The following is a 26,568-nucleotide window of genomic DNA, read 5'->3' on the forward strand; positions in this document are numbered from 1 at the left end:
ACAAAGATTGAGGCAGTGACAAAGTGGGAAGCACCAAAGAATGTTGCTGAAATCAGGAGTTTCTTGGGTTTGGCTGGATACTACAGACGGTTCGTGAAAGATTTCACCAAGATAGCTAGACCTATGACAGCTTTGATGAGGAAAGAGAACAAGTTTCATTGGGATGAGAGTTGTGAGACGGCGTTCCAAACATTAAAGGAGCGTTTGACCACAGCTCTTATCTTAGCATTGCCTGAAGGGATCGAGAACTTTGAGGTTTATACAGATGCCTCAAAGAATGGGTTGAGATGTGTGTTGATGCATAACGGTAAGGTGATTGCCTATGCTTCTAGGCAATTGAAGCCGTATGAGGAGAACTACCCTACACATGATCTAGAGTTGGGTGTAGTGGTGTTTGCTCTCAAGATTTGGAGACATTACCTTTATGGGGCGACCTTTAAGGTATTTTCGGATCACAAGAGTCTCAAGTACATCTTCACTCAAAAGGAGTTGAACATGAGACAGAGGAGGTGGATGGAGCTGATTGGCAATTATGACCTGGATATTATCTACCATGAAGGGAAAGTCAATGTTGTTGCAGATGCTTTGAGTAGGAAGAGTGTGCATTCTTTATATACAGCTCTATCTTTTATGAGGTTGAGAGATGAGGTGGGGAAGTTTGGGATACATATGACGCAGAGAGGGGATGCCATGGGAGATTTGACAGTACAGCCTGATCTTTATAATGATATTCGGGGTAAACAGACGTTGGATCCTAAGATAGTTGAGTGGAGAGCTGGAGTAGAGAAAGGGACAGTGTCTCGATTCTCTATTCATACAGATGGTAGTTTGAGATTTGACGGTAGGTGGTGTGTCCCTAATGATGAGGAGCTGAAAAAGACTATCATGACATAGGCACATTGTACACCATATTCAGTACATCCAGGTGGTGACAAACTGTACAAGGACTTGAAGAACATGTTTTGGTGGCCTGGGATGAAGAAAGAAACAGCTGAGTTTGTGGCCGTTGTTTGACATGCCAGAGAGTTAAAGGGGAACAACAACGACCACAAGGTAAGATTCAGTCTTTAGAGGTACCTGAGTGGAAGTGGGAATCCATTTCTATGGATTTTATCGTGGGTTTGCCGAAGAGTCAACAGGGTAACAACATGATATGGGTTATAGTGGATCGACTGACCAAGTCAGCTCACTTTGTGGCAATGAAAGATACATGGACTAAAGCACAGTTAGCCATGGCGTATCGGAAGAATGTGCTTAAGTTACATGGAGTCCCTAAGGACATAGTGTCTGACAGAGATGCGAGATTTATATCAAGGTTTTGGAAAGAGTTGCAGGAATCTTTGGGAACAACTTTGAAGATGAGTACCGCATTTCATTCTGCGACAGACAGTCAGACTGAGATAACGATCAAGACTCTTGAGGATATGTTACGAGATTGTGTGATGGACTTTGGTGGTAGCTAGGAACAGAGGTTGGATTTGATAGAGTTTTCTTACAACAACAACTATCACACTAGTATTGGCATGGCACCGTTTGAGGCTTTATATGGGAGGAGATGTAGGAGTCCGATTTGTTGGGACGACAATGCTGAGGCAGTAGTTCTAGGACCATAGATGGTACATGAGATGGTTGAACAGATTAAGATGATCACGGAATGGATGAGAGCAGCTCAGGATAGGTAAAAGAGTTATGCAGATCTACATCACCGGGATATAGAGTTTCGGGTTGGGGATAAGGTTCTTCTGAAAGTGTCTCCTATGCGTGGGATTATGAGATTTGGGAAGAAAGGCAAGCTAAGTCAGAAGTTCATCGGGCCTTATGAGATCTTAGAGCGGGTTGGAGAGGTTGCATATCGTCTGGCTATACCAGATGCGTTAGAAAGAGTGCATAATGTGTTTCATGTATCTCAGCTACGGAAGTATGTGAGTGACCCATCACATGTGTTAGAGGCAGAGAGCTTAGAGCTAGATGAGTCTTTATTATATCTTGAGGTACTTAAGCAGATTCTTGACCGGAAGGTTAGGAAGACTAGGAGTGGTGAGACAGTTTTGTTTAAGATCCTTTGGTCTAACCACGAGACTGAGGAAGCTACATGGGAGGCAGAGGCGGCCATGAGAGAGCGTTACCCTTTCCTTTTTGATCAGGTACGTATGGTTACGGGGACGTAACCTTGTTTCTTTTAGGGGGGTAGAAGATGATCGCAAAGAGTTTTTAAGAGTTTTTATACCCTTTTTATGTTGTGTCGGTATGTTTGTTGTGGTTGAGTCAGGTTGAGTTTGGGTTAGTAACATGTCTTATGATGAGTTTTGTTTTGGCTGTTGAGTCGGGAGTGTGGTAGTGTGTGTCTTTGTTTTGTTGTGGTTTGAACTTCGGGGACGAAGTTCTTATTAAGGAGGGAAGACTGTAATACTACGGTTTTATAAGTCTCTGGGTACTCTATTGATACCCGTCGTTGTGAGTACCAAAGATAAAATTTATAGTTCCTATTAAGACTAACCTAGGCTAGTGGTAACAGGGTCGAACCACAAGGAGGCAGATGTAAATTCTAGTTGATTTATATTTAGCCTAAGGTAACAATTGTGGGGGTTGAGTTGAGATGGTCTATAGCTAACAGTAAATAAAGACAATAAATTAAAAGACGGATTAAACAGATAAAGAAGGGGTACTAGGATGATCGGTTCATTATAGCTTCGGCGGCAGCAAACTAAGTCGGTCTGAATCGAACACAGGTAAGGCGGGAGATAAAGAGGTCCTCTCGGTCCACTCTTAACAAATAGCATCTTTCGATCTCGCTATAGGTCCCTAATGTCACTAATACTAACTTTCATCCTGGAAAGTGACTAACGGTCTAAACTATACCTATCTTTCGATCTTAGCACAGTTTAGTCGATTTAATTGATGATCAAATAACTTTCCCTATCTTTCGATCTAATGGGTCAGTCATAAATTAGGTATCTAACTGGTCGAATGCATTCGATTCGTTAAATACAACATTAAAACAATTAAAACGAATATAAAACCCTACGAGGTCAGTCGATCGACCTACAATGTCAGTCGATCGACCAACACGCGAGACAGTCCGTGTATGATCTATTGCCGCCTATGCCATAAATCGCCTACATCCTAGCACTATAGAATTAGCTACTCATGCTAAGGGTAGAAACAACAACATAAACGATAAAGCTAACTACTGATTTCATGCTTGAGACGATAAAGAAATAGCGATAAAACGATAATTGGCTTCGGGGTACTAACTAGCAAAACAATACTAATGATGAAAATAAAACAATAAACTGAAATTAGGGCAGAAAGAATACCGAGATTTCAGAGGAAAGATTAAGAACAAGAACAGAATTCCAATGCTAAAACGATGTTCCAAACCCTAATTACTCGAATGAACAAAAACTGAAAGTTACTGTATGAAACTTAGATAAAAACTTTTATCCCAAACTGAATGTTTTATGTTACGTTATATAGCAAATACGTAACAATTATTATCAAAACCTAAAACTTAATGAGCTTCAAGATTCACGGTCTTTTAATTCACGTCTGGAATAGCAATCTGGTCGATCGACTGATAGGACTGGTCGATCGACTGCTCCTCAGCAAACAGTAGCTTCTGGAACCCGAACATTGGTCGATCGACCGAGGGTGATGGTCGATCGACTTCTTGAGCTGCTACTTGACTCCTTAAAACACGTGGACTTGTCTTTTGGGCCTTGGATTGCGCACCAAGCTCGTTCCTTAAGTGATTCCTTTACGTCATTTGCAATGCAGATTACTCGGGGACGGATTTGGCTTGATTTCCGCTGGATTCTTCACATTTCTGCAATAATGTACAAAATACGGAAGTAGACGAAAATAGGGAGAAATGTAGTATAAACTACAAGAATGAGCTCTGAAATGCGCGTAAAATGGGATGTAAAACATCATATAAAAGACACGCATCAAACTTCCCCAAACCAAACCCTTGCTTGTCCCCAAGCAAGAATTAAACTCGATCTAATGACCTAATGGAACGAGTTCAATCTCAGAGCGAAATGCAAACTGTTAAGCCTAAACCAATTTAATGCACAACCAACAATCAATTAGTAATGTGAATCATGCAAACGAGGTATGTAGTCGTTAAAGACTGCTGAACCGTCAACTGTAGAGACTTATCAAATTGGACTCTCACGGGTCGCTCAAACCACTCAATAAGTACAGGTGATTATATGTAAGATAGAAAGAATTAATTTTGTAGTGACTCTCACCTAACTACGACCTATGAAGACATGCCAGCAATGAAATATGAAAGAAATCTCTATGACCGTACATATGCATTCCAACCAAACAGATGACCAATGACACATGCCGAGGTATATATGGGATATGTGAGGTATGGGTAAGAAGAGGCAAAACATTTCGTGGTAAAGTGGAGGTACAGGTGATCAAGCTAGTACCAAAACGGAACCAAGTGGCAACATCCAACTTCTTGCTCATAATCAAACGAAACAGTGCTATAACAAGCACAAAACTCACAATCTCCAGTATAACAGTAATTAACTAACTCCCCATAAGATATAAATGAAACATGGGAGCAAAAATCGCCAAAAGATAAGGATTTGAATTATGCGAATTGATTTCTTTTTCGAATCTCAGTCGATCGACCAAAAGGGGCAGTCGATCGACTGCTATGAACAGTACAAAACCTCTTTTTCTTTCTTTTTCGAATCTTTTTTTTTCATTTTTTTTTTTTTTTTGTTTCTTTACTTTCCTTCTCATTTTCCCAATAACGTCTCAACAGAGCATATGCCACCAAAAACGAGTAACAATCCCAAGAACACAGACTACTAGCTTGACAAAGGACAGGCTAAATGTAGGATGTAGTAAACGGGACAAAAAGGCTATTTTTGGCAGTGTGAAGCTTATGGGCAAAATAAATAAAGGAAAACCTCTACCACATGTGTCAACAAACCACAAACCGAATGCATACAGGTATTCAGTAGATCAAATTCATATTTATGCAAATTAAGGAAACATGTCTCATAAGGAGTACTACTCACATTCCTAAATAAACCGGTCATGAATGTCACCAGTTATAGGCTCTAAATCTCAGAAATATGATGTAGGTTGCCAATTTTCAAGGTCAAATCTCAAGTTCAGCAAATAAATAACGAAAACTCGTGGATATGCATAAACGATTCTACTAATAACATGTTAATCTAGCAAGGCTCAGGCGAAACAGGTGCAAATGCAAAATCATCATAGAAATACTACCGTTCCGACTCGACCTACATGCTAAAATAAACGTGTATTTTATACCGTTCCGACTCGACCTACATGTTAAAATAAACGTGCATTTTATGGGAGTTTTTTGAAATTTTTCTATTTTTTTGATTTTTGATGAATATGAAGAAATAAATAACAATGCAAGACAAAATGTAAACGTGAATGCAAGCAAATGATATGCGACGCAAAACCCTTCCCCAAACCAAATCGCACAATGTCCCCATTGTGCAAAATCATATAATGAAGAAGAGAGAAATGGGAATTTGCGAAAAAATAAATAAACAAGACACACAGGAAAGATATGGAACTCACAAGACTTTAAGCGCAGCAGAGGAAACCTCCCCAAACCAGCGTGAGCTAGGAGGTTTCAGTAGCTAGCAGTGCTACGAACAAGAGTGCCTGAAAGACAGAAAATACCATGCATAAGACTGAGAAAACAATTTTGAAGCGGTAAAATTGTGCGTAAATGAGAGAACAGAAGAAATAAGTAATATGACGGAAAGTAAAGCGGAGTAGAAAACTCCCTTAGGTCCGCATATCGACCAAACACAGCAGGGGAGAAGTCGTGAATAAGTACAGCAGCCTCAGCGGTCGATCGACCGGATAGACTTGAACAGCGTCGTCTGGAACCTGCAGATCAGTCGATCGACTACTGGAACCAGTCGATCGACTGAAAGCACTGCTGCAACCTCATATTTCTTCGTAATTGCTCAATGATTTGAGCTAACAAGCTCTAAATACCTGCAAGTACACAATAATACGCGCCCAAAATTGCGCAAAACCCAGAATAAAGTCGAAAGTACTTAAAAATCCTAAGAAAATAAAATAAAAGCGAAGTTTTCGCGCACACAAAAAGCAATAAAAATGTCTTAACAAAGCAAATAAAATGAAGTTTATAACGAGCTCGATCAACTAATAGTTGATCAAGAAGGACCACGGTATGGCCCACTTCGTCGGCTTCTGGCTACTAGAGGTAGCCTCAATGGTGCTCAGTGTATCGGATGCACCCTTCTCAGCTTCAACAGTCGGAGAGCTCAATGGATCAACTTCGTCATCTCCCCAATCAAGGGTCTCTTTGGGCTTAACGGAATCCAAGTCAGACCATCTCACCTTGGTTGGCTCATCTTCCACTTCCTCATCAGTCGCATAGCTAAGGCATCCAAGACCTCCTCTTGAAATAATTTGCTCTGTCGCGGCGGAAGTACCATGCAGCTTTTCCTTCCCCAAACCAGCTCCTGCAATGTCTGAAACAACAAGTTTTTCCTCCTTATTTCTCCCAATCTGGGGCGGAGGGGTCAGCACAGGAGCAGTAATAGAGACAGGTAACTCAGGAAGCACAAAGTACGATTTCTTTTCAGAAACCGTATTACAAGTAACATGCCACATGGGGTCCTTCTTTTTAGCAGGTTGGGCAAAAATGATAGAGTGTTTCCCAACTTTGAAGGTCAAAGTTCCAGCGCCTACGTCAATAATCGCACCAAAGCGGTGTGCGAAACGGCCTACCTAGGATGATCGGTATATGGGCATCCTCAGGCATGTCAAGGACAACAAAGTCAACAGGGAAGAAAAACTTCCCTATTTGGACGGGTATGTCCTCTAGGACTCCTATAGGCTCGACCGCAGATCGGTCGACCATCTGAACTGTCATGTCTGTGATAGCAAACCGGGTCAATTTAAGCTTCCTACCTAGACTCAAAGGCATGACGCTTATACTAGCCCCTAGGTCACACTATGCCTTCTCAATTGAGAAGGTGCCTATTTTGCAAGGGACGGAAAAGCTACCCGGATCCTCTAACTTATGGGGCGCAGTGTGAGACAGATAAGAGCAAGACTCCTTAGTAAGTGCGACAGTATGCACTGTTTCAAGTGACCGCTTTTTGGACAAAAGTTGTTTCATAAATTTAGAATAAGCGGGTACTTGGTTTACTAACTCAAGGAAGGGGACTTGTACATTCAGACTACGAATAACTTTTTCAAATTTGCTGAAAGATACATGTTCCTTCGTTGGCACGAGCCTCTCCGGGTAAGGGGCTGTAAGAAGTACCTTAGCCCTCTCCTCCAATTCACGCGCGCCGGCATCCTTGGACTTAGGCTGAAAGTCCGTCACCTTCTCTTTGTTGAAGCTAGACCCCTCTTCAGACCGTCTCAAATGAGAACCATTAACCGTCATTGGATCGAACTTGAGGGGGACCCATCCCATCAAGACTGGTCGCCCCCAAAATTTTCGGGACCGTGGTACCCCGAAACAAGTGGTCTCGCAGATTATTTGGCATTAAAGGACGAAATTCTTCAGCATCAGCAACGATCTCAGTCGATCGACCACTGTCCTCAGTCGATCGACTGAGATGTACAGTTCCAGAAGCTTCTGTAACCCGTGCTTCAGTCGATCGACTAGGTATATTAGTCGATCGACTGATATACCTGGTAGACGGCTGTTTCTTTGATTTATTCGTTGAAGCTTTCTTTTGACTTATTTTCGGCTCATCTTTATCAACAGCGTCCTCGACCATGGCAGGACCATCAAGGGTGGACCCGCTCCTCAAAGTGATGGCATTTAGGGTCTCCTTTTGTTCAGGTTGAGTCGGTAAGTGTCCGGGAGCTCGAGTGTTACTTTTGCTAGCCAGTTGAGCAATTTGGCTTTCTAGTAACTTTATCCCGGCCTCTCTTGCTTGGAACTTCTTTAGCAACAGGTTCTTAAGCTCGGAAAATTCAGAATTCTACGATTGTTGCTGCTGCGGCACATAAGGAGCTTTCTGATATTGTTGTTGCTTTTGATGAGGGGGCACATAGGGTTCTTCTTGCGGAGCTTGAGTTGGATTTAGGACATTTTGGCTTCTCCAACTCAAGTTTGGGTGGGTTGGCTCGTAGTAGGTGTTGGTCCGCCTATAGTGTTGAAAGGCAAAGACAAGATTCAAAGGGGCTAGGGCGGTTCTTCGAGACATGGCCCTCACCTCCACACCTTTCACGGACGAAAGGACCGTCGACACAAAGCATTGACTTGGTACATCCCACCTTTAGAAGCTCCTCCTAGCTCATACTTGTCAAATCTCGCAGTGAGAGCCTCAAGTGCAGCAACAGAGGAGGATTCAGCAGCTCTCCTCTGGTTCCCTCTAGAATTCCCATACTCGGCCTTGTGGGTAGCTAGATCGTCAATGATCTTCCACCCCTTGGTTGCTCCCAAATTTTCAGCGAATCTTCCATTGGCTGCAGCATCCAAAATGGCCCTCTGATCGTCGTACAACCCATTGTAGAAATGATTGCACAAGCTCCACTTTTCGAACCCATGGTGCGGTATGGTTCGCACCAACTTCTTAAATCGGACCCATGCTTCATGGAAATTCTCATCTGGCCCTTGTTTAAAGCCCGTGATTTGAGCTCTAATAGCAATCGTCCTAGAAGCAGAAAAGTACTTCTTGTAGAATGCTAATGCCAATGTGTTCCAATCAGTGATCCCCTAAACGGTCCGGTCCAAATCTCTATACCACTCCCTTGCAGCATCACGAAGGGAGAAGATGAACATGGTCTCCTTGATCTGGTCTTGGGTCACGCCAGCTGGTGGGGGTATGGAACAGCAGTAGTCAATAAAGGTCTCCATATGCTTAGCTGCATCTTCATTTGCAGCTCCCCCGAACTGGTTCTTCTCAACCATGCTAATGTATGAAGGCTTTGGTTCGAACTTCCTGGCATCTCCTGGTAGTTCAAACCCCTTATATAAGTTTTCAGCTGTCGGCTCAGAATGACTAGCTATACTTGCTTCCTCGGCCATGACTGGAATTTCCGGAGAAGTAACTGTCTCGGCTGAAGAAGTGGAAACGGGTGAAGACTGTGGGTCTTCTTCGAATAGATCGTTCTCGTAATAGCTTGACAGAGTACTCAGCTCTTCCTCTGTCGGTAGTACCCTTTGTGTTCGTCTCAACTCACGCAAGGATCTTTCAAGCTCAGGGTTCAACGGTACTAATTCTCCACCCTGTGACCTGCGCATAAGAAGAAACTACAAAAAGAATATAAGAAAAGTTTAAGGAACGGATGTCCCTTAAACTAAGAAAGACTAAAAATAAAAACAACTAAAATTAGGACTATTGCCTCCCCGGCAACGGCGCCAAAATTTGATACCCGTCGTTGTGAGTACCAAAGATAAAATTTATAGTTCCTATTAAGACTAACCTAGGCTAGTGGTAACAGGGTCGAACCACAAGGAGGCAGATGTAAATTCTAGTTGATTTATATTTAGCCTAAGGTAACAATTGTGGGGGTTGAGTTGAGATGGTCTATAGCTAACAGTAAATAAAGACAATAAATTAAAAGACGGATTAAACAGATAAAGAAGGGGTACTAGGATGATCGGTTCATTATAGCTTCGGCGGCAGCAAACTAAGTCGGTCTGAATCGAACACAGGTAAGGCGGGAGATAAAGAGGTCCTCTCGGTCCACTCTTAACAAATAGCATCTTTCGATCTCGCTATAGGTCCCTAATGTCACTAATACTAACTTTCATCCTGGAAAGTGACTAACGGTCTAAACTATACCTATCTTTCGATCTTAGCACAGTTTAGTCAATTTAATTGATGGTCAAATAACTTTCCCTATCTTTCGATCTAATGGGTCAGTCATAAATTAGGTATCTAACTGGTCGCATGCATTCAATTCATTAAATAGAACATTAAAACAATTAAAACGAATATAAAACCCTACGAGGTCAGTCGATCGACCTACAATGCCAGTCGATCGACCAACACGCGAGACAGTCCGTGTATGATCTATTGCCGCCTATGCCATAAATCGCCTACATCCTAGCACTATAGAATTAGCTACTCATGCTAAGGGTAGAAACAACAACAAAAACGATAAAGCTAACTACTGATTTCATGCTTGAGACGATAAAGAAATAGCGATAAAACGATAATTGGCTTCGGTTACTAACTAGCAAAACAATACTAATGATGAAAATAAAACAATAAACTGAAATTAGGGCAAAAAGAATACCGAGATTTCAGAGGAAAGATTAAGAACAAGAACAGAATTCCAATGCTAAAACGATGTTCCAAACCCTAATTACTCGAATGAACAAAAACTGAAAGTTACTGTATGAAACTTAGATAAAAACTTTTATCCCAAACTGAATGTTTTATGTTACGTTATATAGCAAATACGTAACAATTATTAACAAAACCTAAAACTTAATGGGCTTCAAGATTCACGGTCTTTTAATTCACGTCTGGAATAGCAATCTGGTCGATCGACTGATAGGACTGGTCGATCGACTGCTCCTCAGCAAACAGTAGCTTCTGGAACCCGAACATTGGTCGATCGACCGAGGGTGGTGGTCGATCGACTTCTTGAGCTGCTACTTGACTCCTTAAAACACGTGGACTTGTCTTTTGGGCCTTGGATTGCGCACCAAGCTCGTTCCTTAAGTGATTCCTTTACGTCATTTGCAATGCAGATTACTCGGGGACGGATTTGGCTTGATTTCCGCTGGATTCTTCACATTTCTGCAATAATGTACAAAATACGAAAGTAGACGAAAATAGGGAGAAATGTAGCATAAACTACAAGAATGAGCTCTGAAATGCGCGTAAAATGGGATGTAAAACATCATATAAAAGACACGCATCATCTATCGAGTAGGCCTTACTCTGTCGAGTAAGGGTGAGTTGCGGTTTAAAAGAATTTCTGACCTGTTGGGTACTCGATCGAGTAACGTAGATACTCGATCGAGTAAGGGGGCACTCGATCGAGTACCTCAGCTACTCGATCGAGTAGCCGGTTTACAAGGGATGATTTCTCGGGTTTTGTTAATAATGCGATTAAGTATATAATAACTTCCGTCACTTTTCTTTAAACACTTTTAAAACCTAATTACTGTCAAAAAGAGAAATCAAACTACGTTCTTCGCTTCTATCGCATTGTTGGTAAATCCCGGAGTTTGGAAGGTCGGATTTCACCTTTCTTTATACCTTTGTGATCCTTGCGTCGAGGGTAAGATCTACGTACCGTTTTTATAGTATTTCTTTAAAGTTGGTTAAACCCTAGTATTGGGATTTGGGGATTTTGTTGTATTTTATGATTGGTAGTGATTATATGTTTGTATATTAGGAGGAGGATTCGTAGAAGAAGCCTTTTGAGATCAGCTGTGAGACCGTCTGAGTCTGATTATGTTGCTTTCCAGGTAGGGTTTCCCTACTCAGTACTAGTCCCATAATGCAATGTTGCTGTAGTGTGATTGTTGAATTATATCGTATTCGTATTGTGACGGTTGTTGGTTTGATTACTGTTTAATGGAAGTGATTGTTTGTCTCTGGTTCTCGAGATGTGTTCTCGGCTGAGTGGAGTCACTTGCGGGAGTGACTTCACGCCCTAGTTTCGCCCTCCGTGGAACCCGCCACGGGAGGGGATGTGCACATTAATGGGACAGGGTTATCGCTCGGTATGATGAGCGGGGCTTAGGTGGGAACGGCTGCGGTCCCCCACTGGCAGGGCTGGTCCAGTGGACAGTCGGTGACGGAGATTGATTGGAGTGGGTGATTGTGTGTGTGACTGTTTGAGCTGTGTTGCTTACTGTGTTGTTGGTTTATATAAATTGTGTGATTAGTACTAACTCGTTTAATGTTTTAAAAACTGTGGTGATCCATTCGGGGATGGTGAGCAGTTATTGAGCAGGTATGAGTCGAGTTACTGGGATAGCTGGGATGTGCCACCGTCTGATGATAGAAGTCTTCCGCTGTAACTTAGTAGTTTAATAAACATTTCAGTTAGTTGCTAGACAGTTGGTATGAGAACTTGTATTCGTATTTTGGTTTTGGTTTTGGATTGTAACCTTTCGCTAAAGTATTACTATTTAAATGTTGTTTCGTTATTGTCTATTTGATTATCATTGCCTCGGGTAACCGAGATGGTAGCATCCTTATACCTGAGTGGTCCTGGTAAGGCACTTGGAGTATGGGGGTGTTACAAACACTTTAATCGATTCTACTTTTAGAACTCTCGGTCGATAAAAATTACTCTAATTTTCATCTTAAGCCCGGAACACATGCGACTACGGTCAACAATACTTCCGTTGAGCTCAATCCAAATTTCGATGTAATAACATTTTACTACCCCACTTCGCCAACGTAACAAGGTTTGTATTACGGTAAAGCCGGCTCAACTCCCTTATGAAATTGGTACTTCATGGGTTTCTACTTTTTGGCAAGGCTAATTCTCAATTATTATATGTGAGAGGTCTTGTCAATTTATTATCTATCACGTTTTAAGTGAACTTAAGCGGTGAACTACGATAATTATAATTGACACGGTCGATGACTCGAAATGATATGCATGTGTTGTTATGGTGGTTTGGCAATGCATACAACATATTAAAAGAAATGCAAAGCAATAAATAAAATTCCTAGTATGGCCATTCCTAAAATAGAAAAACAAATAATCTATTACATATTCGGAAACCAACTCCTTTGGTCCCTTGAATCTTCAAGTGACACGCCTCCCAAGACACCGTCTTCGTCGGATCACTTTTCCGAATGGCACCGTCTTTGAAGATACTCCATAATTACAAATAATAATAAAAATACAAAGCTATTCCTATTATACATTTGTAAAATGGAAAAACTAATAAAAATAAAAGTGATACGAGATCACATTAAATTACAACCGAATCAATATTCCCTTTCATTACGGGTAATATCGATTAAAACTAAGGCCATACTAAGATAAAATTATAATTCAAAATTATATAAATAAAAGACATTCAATAATTGAAATATGCAGCATTATAATATGTACCTATCATGCCAAATGATGTGTCAAATCGCCCTATTTAACTTATGTCGTACATATAACCCGATTTTATGGAAATGTGTTATAATAACCCTTTTAAAATCACTAATTAACACTTAAATCACATCTAAGCTCAAGTTAATTATCCTAACACTTTTTAGGACTCAAAAATTAGTCATCACTAAATTTTTTGACAATAATTCAACTTGATTTAATTTTATGCTCATTTTTTACCTTAAAATCATTATTTATATGAAATAAATCCAAATTAATTTATAAAAATTCCAAAATTTGAATTCTAAATTTTTGAACATTCTGGAATAATTCCATGACACTCATAATGTCAAAAATCATTGTTAAAATTTCGAATTAATTTTGAGGAAATATAGTTGCATTTTATCGGTTTTATCTCATAAAATACATAAAGTATCGGAAAATTAATCCAATAATTTTTAAATCTTTAGATCTGATTAGTGTGATATTTATGAAACTTAGAATAATTTTCTAAAGCCATGAAATATGTTTTAGCTAATTATGCTAAAATAGTCACTATTTATGCCATTTTTACTCTAAAAATCCATAAATCATGCTAAAAGAGATCTTTTAATCTAGAAATTTACATACTCTCTGTAAATTATTCATGTGACATCATATTAAAAGTTCATGGCTTAATTCGAGATTTAACTATTTTTAACCATTTTACCTCTTTTAATCCATTTTTATCTCATAAAAATCATAAATCATGCAATATTAATCAAATTAACTTGACTTTTTACACACAACTTTTAAAATATGCATGTGAGGTCATATAAAATTTCCAAGGTCAGAAACGTAGTTTAACTATTTTTAGCATTTTAATTCTCATTTTAGTCATAAAAATGTAATAAAATCACTAAAAATCATAAAAATGAGCAATAAATTTCCATAAATCGTAAAAATGACCTGAAAATATTTTAGGACCATAATATATAACATTCATGGTGATTTCATGGCTTATACTTATAAATCACAAATTTTTAGTTTTATATGTTAACATTTTAACTCGGAAAAACAATAACCGATTATGCATGCAACATCCTTATGCTCTGATACCACTTGTTTGGTTCATATATCTATTATTAGACTCCTCTAATAGTGAACTAATTAACTTGTTAATTATTTGTTCTTTAGATCTAGTGCATGCATAACAAAATGAAAGATTTATAAGAAAAACAATGTCCCTTACATTGATGGTTGGTTCGAAATATAGGGCACAAGTAAGGTCACCTTCCTGCACTTGTTCTTGAGCTTAATGAGATGGATGATCCTCCTAAGACTCCAAGTATAGAAGACACTCCAATAAGTTGCACCCAAGATTAATCCCAAAAATTCCTACTAATATTAACTAGATATGTAGTAGAAATATAACCTTAATAATACTAATATTTCTAGTATTACTACCTTTAGTAATAGATTAAGTATATTAGTATTTGTGAGAGTTTTTAGCAATTGCATGTGAGGGAAAAACTAGAGAGAAAAACAAGCAAAACTTCAACCAACAAAATGAGCAACAATATGCTCATTTAAAAGGCCAAAATCGGTGGCCACACCTAAGGTAGGAATCTTTTGCTTTTGCTTTTTTACTCCTTTGTAAAGTCTAGGTAGAGAGTAGGGAGCAAAGGTGTAAGAAGTAGTATGAAAAGGCTTGTGTGATATGTCACAATCACACTATAACCAACACAAACAAAAGACAAAAGAGCATCTTTTGTTTCCTTCATTTGGCCGAAATATTGGACCCATTTTTGTCCATTTTTGCCTTTTGTCATTTGTCCCACAAATGCTTATAAGTCATATGTTTAACTATCTTACATAATTAATTATTAATGTAATCATTTAACACTTAAATATTACAATTAATAATATAATATACACTCCACTTTTTGAGTAGTATACTACCATTATATCAACATATAATGGGTATTTTCAAGGTAAGAGGGGGCTCAGACAGGGAGACCCTCTGTCCCCACTGCTTTTTACTATATGTATGGAGTACTTAACGAGGACCCTGAAATATGCAGCTGCCAGATATGAGTTCAACTTCCATCCTATGTGCAAAGAGGTAAGATTAGCAAACCTGATGTTTGCTGATGATGTTCTTATTTTCAGTAGAGGGGATGCCAGCTCTATGATGCTTCTGCTAAGAGCTTTCTCTACCTTCTCCAATGCATCTGGGCTACAGATGAGTGCTACTAAATCAAATGCCTACTTCCAAGGAGTCCCAGAGCACATCAAACAGGATATCCTCAAGGTGTCAGGTTTTGTGGAGGGTAAACTGCCGTTCAATTACCTTGGGATGCCTATTCAGACAACAAGACTGAAGAAAGCTGACTGTGAATGCTTGATTGAGAAGATCTGCAGCAAAATTCATAACTATGGAGCCAGAAAGTTTTCCTATGCTGGGAGACTGGTTTTGGTACAGGCAGTGCTCACTAACTTACACTCATATTGGGCCTCAATGTTTGTTATTCCAAAAGGGATCATTTGTAAAATAGAAGCTGTGTGCAGAAACTTCTTGTGGGACAATAGTGCTGAATACAGGAGAGTCCCACTGGTTGCCTGGGATAAGTTGAGCTGCTCAAAAGAAGAAGGAGGACTAGGGCTCAAAAACCAGGAAATTATGAATAAAGCCATGGTAGGCAGGCTGGTACATTGGATCATGGAAGATAAGAACTCAATTTGGGTGCAATGGGTGAAGAAGAACTACCTAAAAGGGAAGGCCTGGATGGAATACAAGCCTACTGCTAATTCTAGTTGGGTATGGAGAAGAATATGCAAAGTAAAGGAGGAAATGATACCTGGCTATAATGATGGAACCTGGACTGCACAGTCAGAATACTCCCCTGCCATGGGATATGAGTGGTTAAGGGAAAGAAAACCTGCAGTCCCTTGGCATAAATGGGTCTGGAATAAGCACGTTACTCCTAAACACCAGTTTATGGGGTGGCTCTATGCTCATGGAGCTATGAGGACTAAAGACAAGCTGATTAAGATTGGATTGGATGTGGAGGATAGCTGCTTCATGTGTGCACAGACTGCAGAAAGCATAGACCATCTGATGTGTGACTGTGTTTACAACAGGAGGATTATACAGGAAATTAACCAGAAGTTGCAGCTTAGTTTTCCAGTCACTGACCTGCTTGGTTGGTGCACCCTGAAAACTGGCACGAAATTGCAGAAGGGGATACAGTTTGCTCTCCTATGGGGGACTGTGTATAGCATATGGCAGCAGAGGAACAAAAGCCGAATGGAGGGGGTGCTGCAAAGACCAGAAAGAGTAGCAAAGTCTGTCATTGACGAGGTAAAGGCAAGGCTCAATGGAAGGGATTTCAGAATGCTCACCAAAACGGATTTTGACTGGTTGAAATTTACTCAATTATGTGTTTAAATGTTGTTTAGGTGTTCATGAACTCTAATTGTACTTATCTATTTTGATATTCATTAATCATACTCACATTTTACCAAAAAAAAAAAAAAAACATATAATGGGTCCCATAATTACTAGTTAGTTAAAATTACAACTTCTTGCAACTTTAAACAACTAATTACCTCTACCTCAAGACTTATTAAATGCCTCAACTAATTTAGTAAATTAACACTTAATTACTAAATTAAATCTTATTTAATCACATTACAATAAGACGTAAAATTGCACTCCCATAATTAAGGAATTAATTAATCTGTATCGCATACAATTAATTAAATATCTATTTGGGCCTAATCCCATAGGTGTGACCTAAAGGGATCAACTAACCACCACCGTCACACGACAGTAATGTCAAACTCTAGTTAGCCAATCATTACCGATTAATGACGGTCAGTCGACTATATAAAGAATCATCCCTCACGTATTCTTAGCATGAGATTTAATAATGATATTTAAATCATGTAATCACACTATTGTTGAGGACACATTTCCCAACAATGCATACCTGCTTTTTTGGATTTTACCACTATATCATCTATGTACACTTCAATTGTCTTCCATATTTGCTGTTTAAACATTTTATTTACCAAACACTGGTAGGTGGACCCGACGTTCTTCATGCCAAAGGGCAAGACATTGTAGCAGTATATGCCTCGTTCCGACATGAATGCCGTCTTTTCTTGTTCTTGTGGGTGCATTTTGATCTGATTGTAACCACTCCAGGCATCTAGAAAGGTAAGCACCTCGTGTCCGGCCGTGGCATCCACCATTGCATCGATATGGGGCAGTGGAAAAAGGTCATTGAGACAAGCTTTGTTTAGATCTGTGAAGTCTACACATACCCTCCACTTTCCATTTTTCTTGGGTACCACTACCACGTTAGAGAGCCATTCAGGGTAGCTGACTTCTCTGATTTTCCCCGCTGCCAAGAGACTGTCTACTTCCTTGTTAATAACTTCATTTCGTTCTGCCGCGAACCTCCTTCTATTCTGATGTACTGGGGTACAACCTGGGTTCACGCTTAACTTATGTGAAATAACAGATGGGTCTATGCCAACCATGTCATCATGGGACCAAGCAAAATAGTCCATGTTCATTTTTAGAAACTGGGTCAGTCGATCACACAACTCTCCACTGCAGGTTGCTCCAATTAGCACTGTTCTCTCCGGGTGTGCCTTGTCTAGGTGAATATGGTCTAGTTCCTCCGAGGGTGGCTCCTTGTATTCCTTCGAGGTACCCCAGTCTTGTAATTGCTATGAGGGGAGCTTAGTTGTGGCTTTCAGGGCTTGTGTGTAGCAACTTCTGGATTCTTCGCGGTCCCCTTTCACCGTGACCACGCCCCACGGGGTTGGGAATTTGAGACACTGATGATATGTCGAAGGGACTGACTTCATCTGATGCAGCCACGATCTTCCTAGTATTAGGTTGTAAGTAGTCGGACCCTCAATGACTAAGTACCTCGCCAATTTGTTAACTCCCTCTATATACGTTGGAATGGTTATCTCACCTACCGAATGTGCTGTCTCACCACTGAATCCCACCAGCGGTACAGACTTTTTTATCAAATTTTCTTTGTCAAAGCCCATGATTCTGAGAGTTTCCAGCATAATGAGATTCACGGAGCTTCCGGTATCCACTAATACCTTTCGCACGGTGCAGTTCCCAATGGATAACGTTATGGTAAGGGCGTCATGGTGTTGTTCTACGCCGTTTCCTAAGTCATTTTCGTCGAACATTACCAAGATTAAATCACTCTGGCTCACCCTGTACTTATATTCTGGATGATCTCCTTTACTTTCGGTGGCTCTCCTCTTGGCTGCTGAGTATGTCAAACCTGATAGCTCGGATCCACCTGTTATCACGTTAATAATCTTTGTGCATACGGGTGGAGCAAAAGGAAGCACATGGTTTGATGTTTCTCTCTTATCCTGCTTGCCCCCACGTGATAATAGGTGCTCTATATTCCCCTTGCGTACCTGGAACTTTACTTCCCTGCGCAACCTGTAGCAATCTTCTGTTCTGTGTCCGATATCCTGATGCCATTCACATCTCTTGTTGCTGCCCCGGTCATCATTGGGTCGGCTTTGCGTAGGAGGCTTCGACCACCTTACCTGGTCACCAAATTCCCTTGGTGCTTTCAACAATCCTTCCATTCCTGTGTTGAACCCATAATCAGATAGCCTAGGAGGATGCGGAGAGTCATTTACTTGTTGGATTTTTTCTGCTACTCTACTGATATTCTGTTTGTTGCATGGCCTGGCTCTCTCGTCCTTCTTTTCTGTTGGAATTTTTCTGTTTGTTTTGTCAAAGTTTGCCATTCCCTTTCTAGCCTGTATATCCTCTTCCAACCTTAATGTCGTTGTGGCTCTCTCCTGAACTTCCTTGAATCTTTCGCATGGATGCATTGTTAACTCCTTGTAGACGTCTGATTCCTTGTCCAGGCCCTGCCTGAAGGCGTTAATGACTGTGGATGTGTCGCAGCCTCGTATGGAAACCTTTTCTGTATTGAACCTGGTGACGTAGTCCTTGATTGATTCGCCGATCTCTTGGACAATCCTGTATAGATCACTTGGCTGTTTTGGTGTTCTTCGGCTTCTAGAGAATTGTTAATTGAAGGCATTGACCAGGTCAGCGAATGAAGATATGGATCCGTTGGGTAGGCCATAAACCATTGTAGCGCTGCCCATGTCAGGGTTGAGCCAAATCCTTTACACATGCATGCCTCCTTCGAAGCTCCTACTGTTGTAGTTACCATCATTTTCTGCTTAAATTGGCTAATGTGATCATGGGGGTCTGTGGTCCCATCGAAAAGAGTCATCGTTGGGACACTGTATCCCTATGGCAAAGCGACTGCAGCTATATCGGCGGTGAAGGGCGAGTCGGCGTAACTTTCTGGTGCAGCCATTTCCATGGGCAGTGGCATTCCTGGAATTCTCCGGAGGAGGCTCCGTAGTTCCTGGTACTGCTGTTCTATGTATGCCTCCCTACTAGTGAGTCGCTGATACTCCTGTGGCTGCTGATCCATAGTTCTTGCGAAATTCTGCTGCTGTGATATTGGTGGTTGGGGTATTTGCGATGATTCTACGCCCAAACCATTTACCCAGGTGTACTCGGTTCTGTTTAGGGTTGCAGATGCTAACCTGCTCTGTTGATGCTCTTCTGTGCCTGACATGGGTGTTGGATCCTGACGTGTTGCCTCGTCATCCGGTGTTAGTGCCCCCAATCCTACTGGGATCAGGCCTCTTCTTGGCTGTGGTGTTGTTTCCATGTCCAACCGAGTTACCATGTCATGTGGTAGCGCGCGTGTCTGCCTCCGACCTCTATCTCCTTCTGCCAGCGATCCGGATCTGGCTTCCCTCATCCAAGTGGCTGAACTGGCAGCGTGGTCCTTCAACTCGTTGATCTAGGCTCGAACGAGGTTGTTATCCTCTTCCATCTGGGATCACATGTTCCTATTTTCACTTTGCATTGTTCGGATTGTCCTTCCTAGGGTGTCTAGTCCGCTTTTCATGATGCTGGTAGGACTCGGTGGGGTCTGAGCCTGCTGTCTGGGTTTCCCTTCTCTCTGGCTGTAGTACTTCCTGCCTGCCCTGGACGGTCCCCGAGTCTCTAACCTGAGTTCTTTCCGATGGCCGGTTTGCCGCTGCCTGGGAGCTTTGGCTATTCTTGACGGCTGGCACCTGAGTAGCGCCGGTTGACTGGGCCGAAGTTACGCGTGCTATTGATGTTGAGGGAGGCAGTGCCCGTGTTGCTAGGGTGCCGCCTGCATTACCTGAACCGGATTTTGGTTGTCCTGACATGCTACTTTGTTCTGCGAATTGACTAACGAAAACGACCACTATGCCCCACGGTGGGCGCCAAACTGTTTTGGTAAATTTCTACCTGTTTTAGGGTTAAAGTGGTCTTAGCGTTAGATTGATGTTAGGGTCTTATGATTGTTATTTTGGCGTTCGTACGTTAAGTTGTATACGTAGTAAAAAAAGAGCACAAGCAATTTTGGTGACGCGGAAAACCCGATGTGGGAAACAACCGCGGGGGGAGACGGAATCCCACCAAGATTTGCACTATAATTCGAGAGGAAATACAATGTGGACAATTTTGCTATGTAATGGATGCTAGAGCTTTTTCTTGTAATTTTCGATGATCCCTTTGTCTTGCATTGATGCCCCTTATATAGTAGAGCTCCTCCATCTAGGGTTTCTTGCTTTTCTTTCAAGTATTCCTAGTTTGAAGCGGGATAGGACTTTCCTTCTTCCGGATATGGTAAGTGATAGAGTTTCCTTATATTACCTCCACACGGATTCTCCACTGAAACAAGACCCATGCCTTATGACGCACGCTGCCCTTGCTCTGGCTCCCTGGTATCCTGCCTCCTGCTCTGCTTCCAGACCCGCTTCCTTAGACTAGCCCATATCCAGATTTTGGGCCTAACATCCTTGATGAATCTGCCATCGACACAAGTACAACACCTTAGCACTGCCTTTCTCGATTAATTAATTAATGAGTTGTTCTAATGCTAACAAATACATAGGAGGAACAAAGTGAAAAAGGAAGGAGAGACTGGTATGAGGAAAATGAGGTGTGAATAATAAAATAGCAAAGAAGTGAAGCTCTAATTCGTATCAACAATACGCAGAAAAAATTGTAACCTTTTCAACCCTAGATCTTGTTCAATATTGTTGTTGTTGTTGTTCCTTTTCTTCCCGATTATGATGGGATCATTCCTGCAGATATCGTCAATTAGAACACAAAATGAACCAATCAAACAAAAAATCATTAGGATAACAACTCCAAAAGTAATCAGTCACCGAAAAATGAACCCCAAAAAAAATAGAACGCATATAAATCAGTACACAACAACTTATCAAATCGAAACCCAAAACCGGTGGTATGTGGGTAAAGACGATGAGCGTTTGCGAGCACTGGTATGAATCATCATATCATATATATATCATCATATATTTATCTAAAGCAATAGCCAATCTTGCTGACATGGCATCTTAGTTTTTCTTCACAAACTGACGTGGCGGTAAATGAGAGACATTAGAATCATAGGAAAAAAAACTTCATTCACAAAATAAAACAGTCGTACAATATAGCATATGGAATATTATTAGCTAAGAAACTTGCATTTTTGGGATTTGATGAATCCTAAAATTATGGACACTTCCTAAACTTTAGCTAACAAGTAACTAATTCAATGTGTACACAATCTTGAAAAAAAATTACAATCTTTTAAATGATTGATTTATTTGACTTAATTATAGAAACACATTTTATATTTTTATCTTCACAAATCCAATAACTTATAATAATCTTATTATTTGAGCATTAAATACTAAAGTCGCAACATAATAGCGTTTGATTTTGTGAAATTTACTCACATTATACGCAACATAATTTGCTACCATAACTTAGGAAATAAGTAAATATTTTCTGAATTATTTTTGAAATATTTTCCTATAAATCAACTTTTTCCGCCATCACTTACATATGTAACCCAAAAGTTCCTAAAATTTATCAGCAATAAAATTATTTTTAGATTACATTATTCGTATAATAGAGATGATAGAGATTTTTTTCGCCCTAAAATAATGCCCATTTTGTTTTTAAAAAACGCCCTACAAAAGTCCATATAAATTACTCTCATCAATTGTTCAATTCACCGAACCTTAACACAAATTTTACAAGTACACTATGGCCAACAATTGCACTGTGGAAGCTACTGTAGTCTGAAGAGATCTGTGTAAGTGTTATCAAAAATCAAATTAGTTACCTATATGATCGTCATAGTTATTACAGTCTTATATTACCAACTTGAACCAAGAGCAAGATGAAAATCAAGGTGCTATACGTTAGTAGGATCGATCAATCGAACAAAACTGAAACTTGCTTTTGCTAAATATTAATACTCACCATCAATGACGGTCCATTCGATGTAGCTATACCTAACTTAAGTTAAAATTGGAGAAATAGAAGCTACAACTACCTAGCTTTGCGAATTTAAAATAAATTAATTCCAATTTTTGGAAAATGAATAGAAATTTACAAAATAAAATTGTAAGAGAATAGAAGAATGTGTTATCCGGGTGTGGGTTTAGACATCTATCAAATGTTTTTTCTTTCTTTCTTTAATATTCATTTTTCGATCTATTTGAGTGAGTTATATCTTTGTTATTTTTTATTCTTTTTTCTTAATGTAATAGTTGTTTCAATATATATCATGTTATCCAAAATTTTGTTTCCCTAATATATTTACATGTACTATGTACATCTTATAGTAAATGAAATCAATTTTAAATCTCTTGATTAACTTCCGAACCTTTTATATTTTACTATCACGCTTCAAGTTAAAATCAGGCATATTACCGCATATAAGCTAAATTTTTGGTATAGCTAAGTATGCGAGTTGTATATGTAGCTTCGTCATACATTGGATTTAAATATGTTCCCTCTTGATGCTTAAGAGTGGATTTGATATTGAACCTATGAAGTCAGATTCATGCTAATAATCTTTATAAGGTCATAGTTGTTGTTATAAAATAGTGTTGCCTACTTTAATACACATTATAATTAACATTATGAACTAAACCATAAAGAAGTTAACCATTATACTTTAATTATATCCAAGCATTTTGATTTCCGAGTTTAATAATAGACCCGTGAATTTCACGGGTTTAAAACTAGTAGAATGAACGAAGGGGTAAATAATTGAGAATATCGAAGCCTCGAAGGTAAGAGACGTAGGAAGGAGGAGAATTGGGTGGCTGAGGAATGAGGATGGATGGGAGACGTGGAATGAAGGAAAGCCAAGGCAGGATTGGGGTTAGTTGAAGGAAGGGTTATTGAGTATTGGGCCGCATCAACTCGCCAAAAGACAACCAAAACAACCAGCCCAAAAAGCCAAGTAAAACCGACCCAGCCAAGCCATTCTCAACTATTCACAATACTGTTCATAAGGAATAGTGATCACCCTTACTCACTTTTATATAAGGGGTGGATAAAAGATAGATGTAATTTGTAACCACTTTTGATTTCATTGTTGTATAGTTGAAATGGTCACAAACTAACTTAAAATATTTACTGTTTTCGTATGTTTCATAACTTAATATGTCTTGACTTTGGTTAAAAACGTAGGTAGATAATATTGTTTGTTAAATTAGGTACTTTTTTATGTATTTGGGCAATATTTAATTTGTAACCACTTTAAACTTCATTGTTGTATAGTTGAATTGGATACAAACTGACTTAAAATGTATACAGTTTTTGTATGTATTTGGGTAATATGTAGTTTGTAACCATTTTAGATATCATTGTTGTATAGTTAAAATGGTCACAAACAGACTTAAACTGTTTACATTTTTTGTTTGTTTAATGAGTTAAACTATCGTATTTTAATATTGTTAAATTGGTTTGTTCATTTTGGTGTTGTTAGATGTTGACGAAGTTGTGACAAATGAACCGATTAGGCAGTTAAAGGCTCAAGGAAAGAAGAAAGTTGTGACCAATACCCGCACCAGGGAAAAGGACCGCTGCCAAGAAACCGCGGCATTGTGAATGTTCTGTTGTACATAGTTGTTTACATTTCTAAATATAGTAACATATTATTCAAAAATGTGAACATAGTGGACATTTATATTGGTAATTACAAATATAGTGTTACCATGTTTGAAAAACATTTACATTTTCATTTATTATGTTAGCAGAAATATCGTTCACATTTTTTTCAATAATGTTTCGTGTTTGAAAAGATTTTACATGTTTGAAAAAAGTTGTTCACATTTTTATCAGTAATGTTACCAAATTGTAAATGCTAATGTAACACCTCGTAAAGTTTAAGACCTTTATTATATTTTAAAAGTAATATTTTAAGCTATTTTAATCTAATATTAATTTATTTGAAATAAAATTTATTTGATAAAATATAATCTTATTTTATTTTGAAGAAATGTAATTATTTTTGATAGTTTAGAAATGTTTAAAAGTGATTTAAACTATATTTAAACCTTTCCCTTTGATAAAATAGATATCGGATAAAAGTCGTAAAATTGGAATTTTCCCATTTCTTACGGTCATTGGGTAAACGAGTTTGGATATTGGGCATATGAGTACTTAATATTTTAGTAAAATTGTGTTTAAGAACTTTAATATTTTCGGAAATCGTGTTCGACGAATATTTCTAATTAGCGTCGAAGCGAACCCAAAACGTAAACAATTGACCACCCTCCCCTTGCCATTTGGATCGACCAACCCCCGTCCATTTGTCCCCTCTTTCAATCTTCATTTCCTCCATTCTTAATCTATATCCTCCTTCTCTCAAACACCAAAAACCTATCAAAATAACCTCTTTACAATCCCTAAAACCACCATAAATCCTTCATTTCTCCACCAATTTGCATAAAAATTATATATTCGGAATCCTCTCTTCATTCCCCATCTAATAGTAAACTCTATTTTCATTTCCCCCAATTTTGTTTAAGACACATTTTTCAAGGGTTTCGAGTTAAGGCTAATTAACATGTTTTTATTGTTTGTATAGGTGAAGATTTTGAAGATGAGTTAGGGGACTCATATATTGTAGAAGATGATGAGTGATTTCAGTTTCTAGGGCTCTTTCTCAAGTGTTATTGTTCTCTTTTTCTAGCTTAAGGTAACTATTCCGAGTCACTCGACGAATTAATGTCACATTAGTAGTTGTATTTGTTGTTTGTTGTCGTTTGTTGTTGTTTGTTGTTGTTTGAGACGATCTAGTTGATAAATAAATGAATGGAGTAAGATGAGTATGCTTATGTTTAATTTATGTTACCCATTTGTATATTATTGTTTGGAAGAAATTTGGATGAGGAATTATGTGTTGTGACAAGTCCGTGTTTTGGCTGGAACGCGTCAGTACCAGACCGAGACGGTTTCCAATGTTTCCAAAAATATGACAGATTGAACGGCATCGAAAAATTAGGTGGTCTAGCCACTTGAATCACTCAATTCGGAGTCCGTATGAGTAAATGGCGTCGTTTTATCGATTAAAATTTATAGAAAAGTTTACCCTTGTGTGAGACGGTTATTTATGCTATTTTATTATGCGAGAATCTTGTGGAATTAGTTATTTTGTAAGTTGGAATGTTTTCTTTATGTTGATAGTGTTCACATGATAGAAATTGGAAATGGCATGAGAATGATATTGTGATGAATTTTGTGATTTGGGCCAAAGTAGGCCAAGACTCTAAGCTGGGCCAGATTGACCGAACGAGTTTGGTCAAACTAGGTTTAAACCGGTCAGCCTTGATTTGACCGATGACCCATCGCGGGACTCGGGTCGAGGGTTTGTCTTTGAGGTGAGATTGGTTGCTATTGGATGTTTTATGTTATGCCTTGATATTTGTAATTATCATTTCACATGTTGGTTGTTGGATGCTTTGGATGCCTTATGCTTGAGTCTTGTTGCCTCTTTTCCGTATTAGCTTGTTCTCATGGATTATGGTATTGTTGGTTAGCTGGAATTTGGATTATTGTTGATATTGGAGATATTTGATACGTGCATTTTATATAGTCTTTTTAGCCTATTCTATGCACGTATTTCTACGCTTTTATCGTAGTTTATGCTACGAAATGCCCCGAATATGCTACTTTGGGTTATTTTGTCTTATTTGCAGGAATGAACCCAAAAGGAGTGAATTCAAGCCATTTATCGTCCGTTTTGCATGCATTTGGAGGAAGAGTGAATTTGGAGCGGAATTATAGCTGTCTTGGGACGCGTGAATCTGTTTCGGGAGCTAAAAGGACAAGTCAAAGTCAAACTAACGTGATTAATGAGCTGCTGAAGTCAAGATCCACTCGATCGAGTGATTTATTAGTCGGTCGAGTGGTTTTAGGTTGAATAATTAGTCGATCGAGCACTTTGTATGGTCGATCGACCAGTTCCATATTAGTGTTTAGTCGATCGAGCACTTTGTTTGGTCGATCGAATGGTCTAAGCTCGAGTTTGCTCGATCGAGTAGTTTAAAACCACTCGATCGAGTGGATTCGCTATGGGCTTGGGCTTTTTAGCTTATTTCCGTCATTAG

At 39.3% G+C, this 26,568-nt stretch overlaps 2 protein-coding genes across 2 annotated transcripts; one reads left to right on the forward strand and one right to left on the reverse strand.

Moving 5' to 3' along the window:
- The first annotated feature begins 15,067 nt into the window (after positions 1-15,067).
- Positions 15,068-16,468, forward strand: LOC141638520 (uncharacterized). The gene has a single exon (XM_074447932.1). It carries the CDS (start codon positions 15,068-15,070, stop codon positions 16,466-16,468), a length of 1,401 nt encoding a protein of 466 aa, XP_074304033.1.
- Positions 16,469-17,760: 1,292 nt separating this feature from the next.
- Positions 17,761-18,912, reverse strand: LOC141638539 (uncharacterized). The gene has a single exon (XM_074447953.1). The coding sequence runs from the start codon at positions 18,910-18,912 to the stop codon at positions 17,761-17,763; it is 1,152 nt and encodes a 383-aa protein (XP_074304054.1).
- Positions 18,913-26,568: the final 7,656 nt, after the last annotated feature.

The sequence above is a fragment of the Silene latifolia genome, chromosome 2, assembly GCF_048544455.1.
Source record: "Silene latifolia isolate original U9 population chromosome 2, ASM4854445v1, whole genome shotgun sequence".
NCBI classification, from domain to species: domain Eukaryota; kingdom Viridiplantae; phylum Streptophyta; class Magnoliopsida; order Caryophyllales; family Caryophyllaceae; genus Silene; species Silene latifolia.

Coding starts and splice junctions, on each gene's coding strand:
- LOC141638539 (XM_074447953.1), bottom strand. CDS start 18,912: ATGCATCCATGCGAAAGATTCAAGGAAGTTCAGGAGAGAGCCACAACG.
- LOC141638520 (XM_074447932.1), top strand. CDS start 15,068: ATGGAGTACTTAACGAGGACCCTGAAATATGCAGCTGCCAGATATGAG.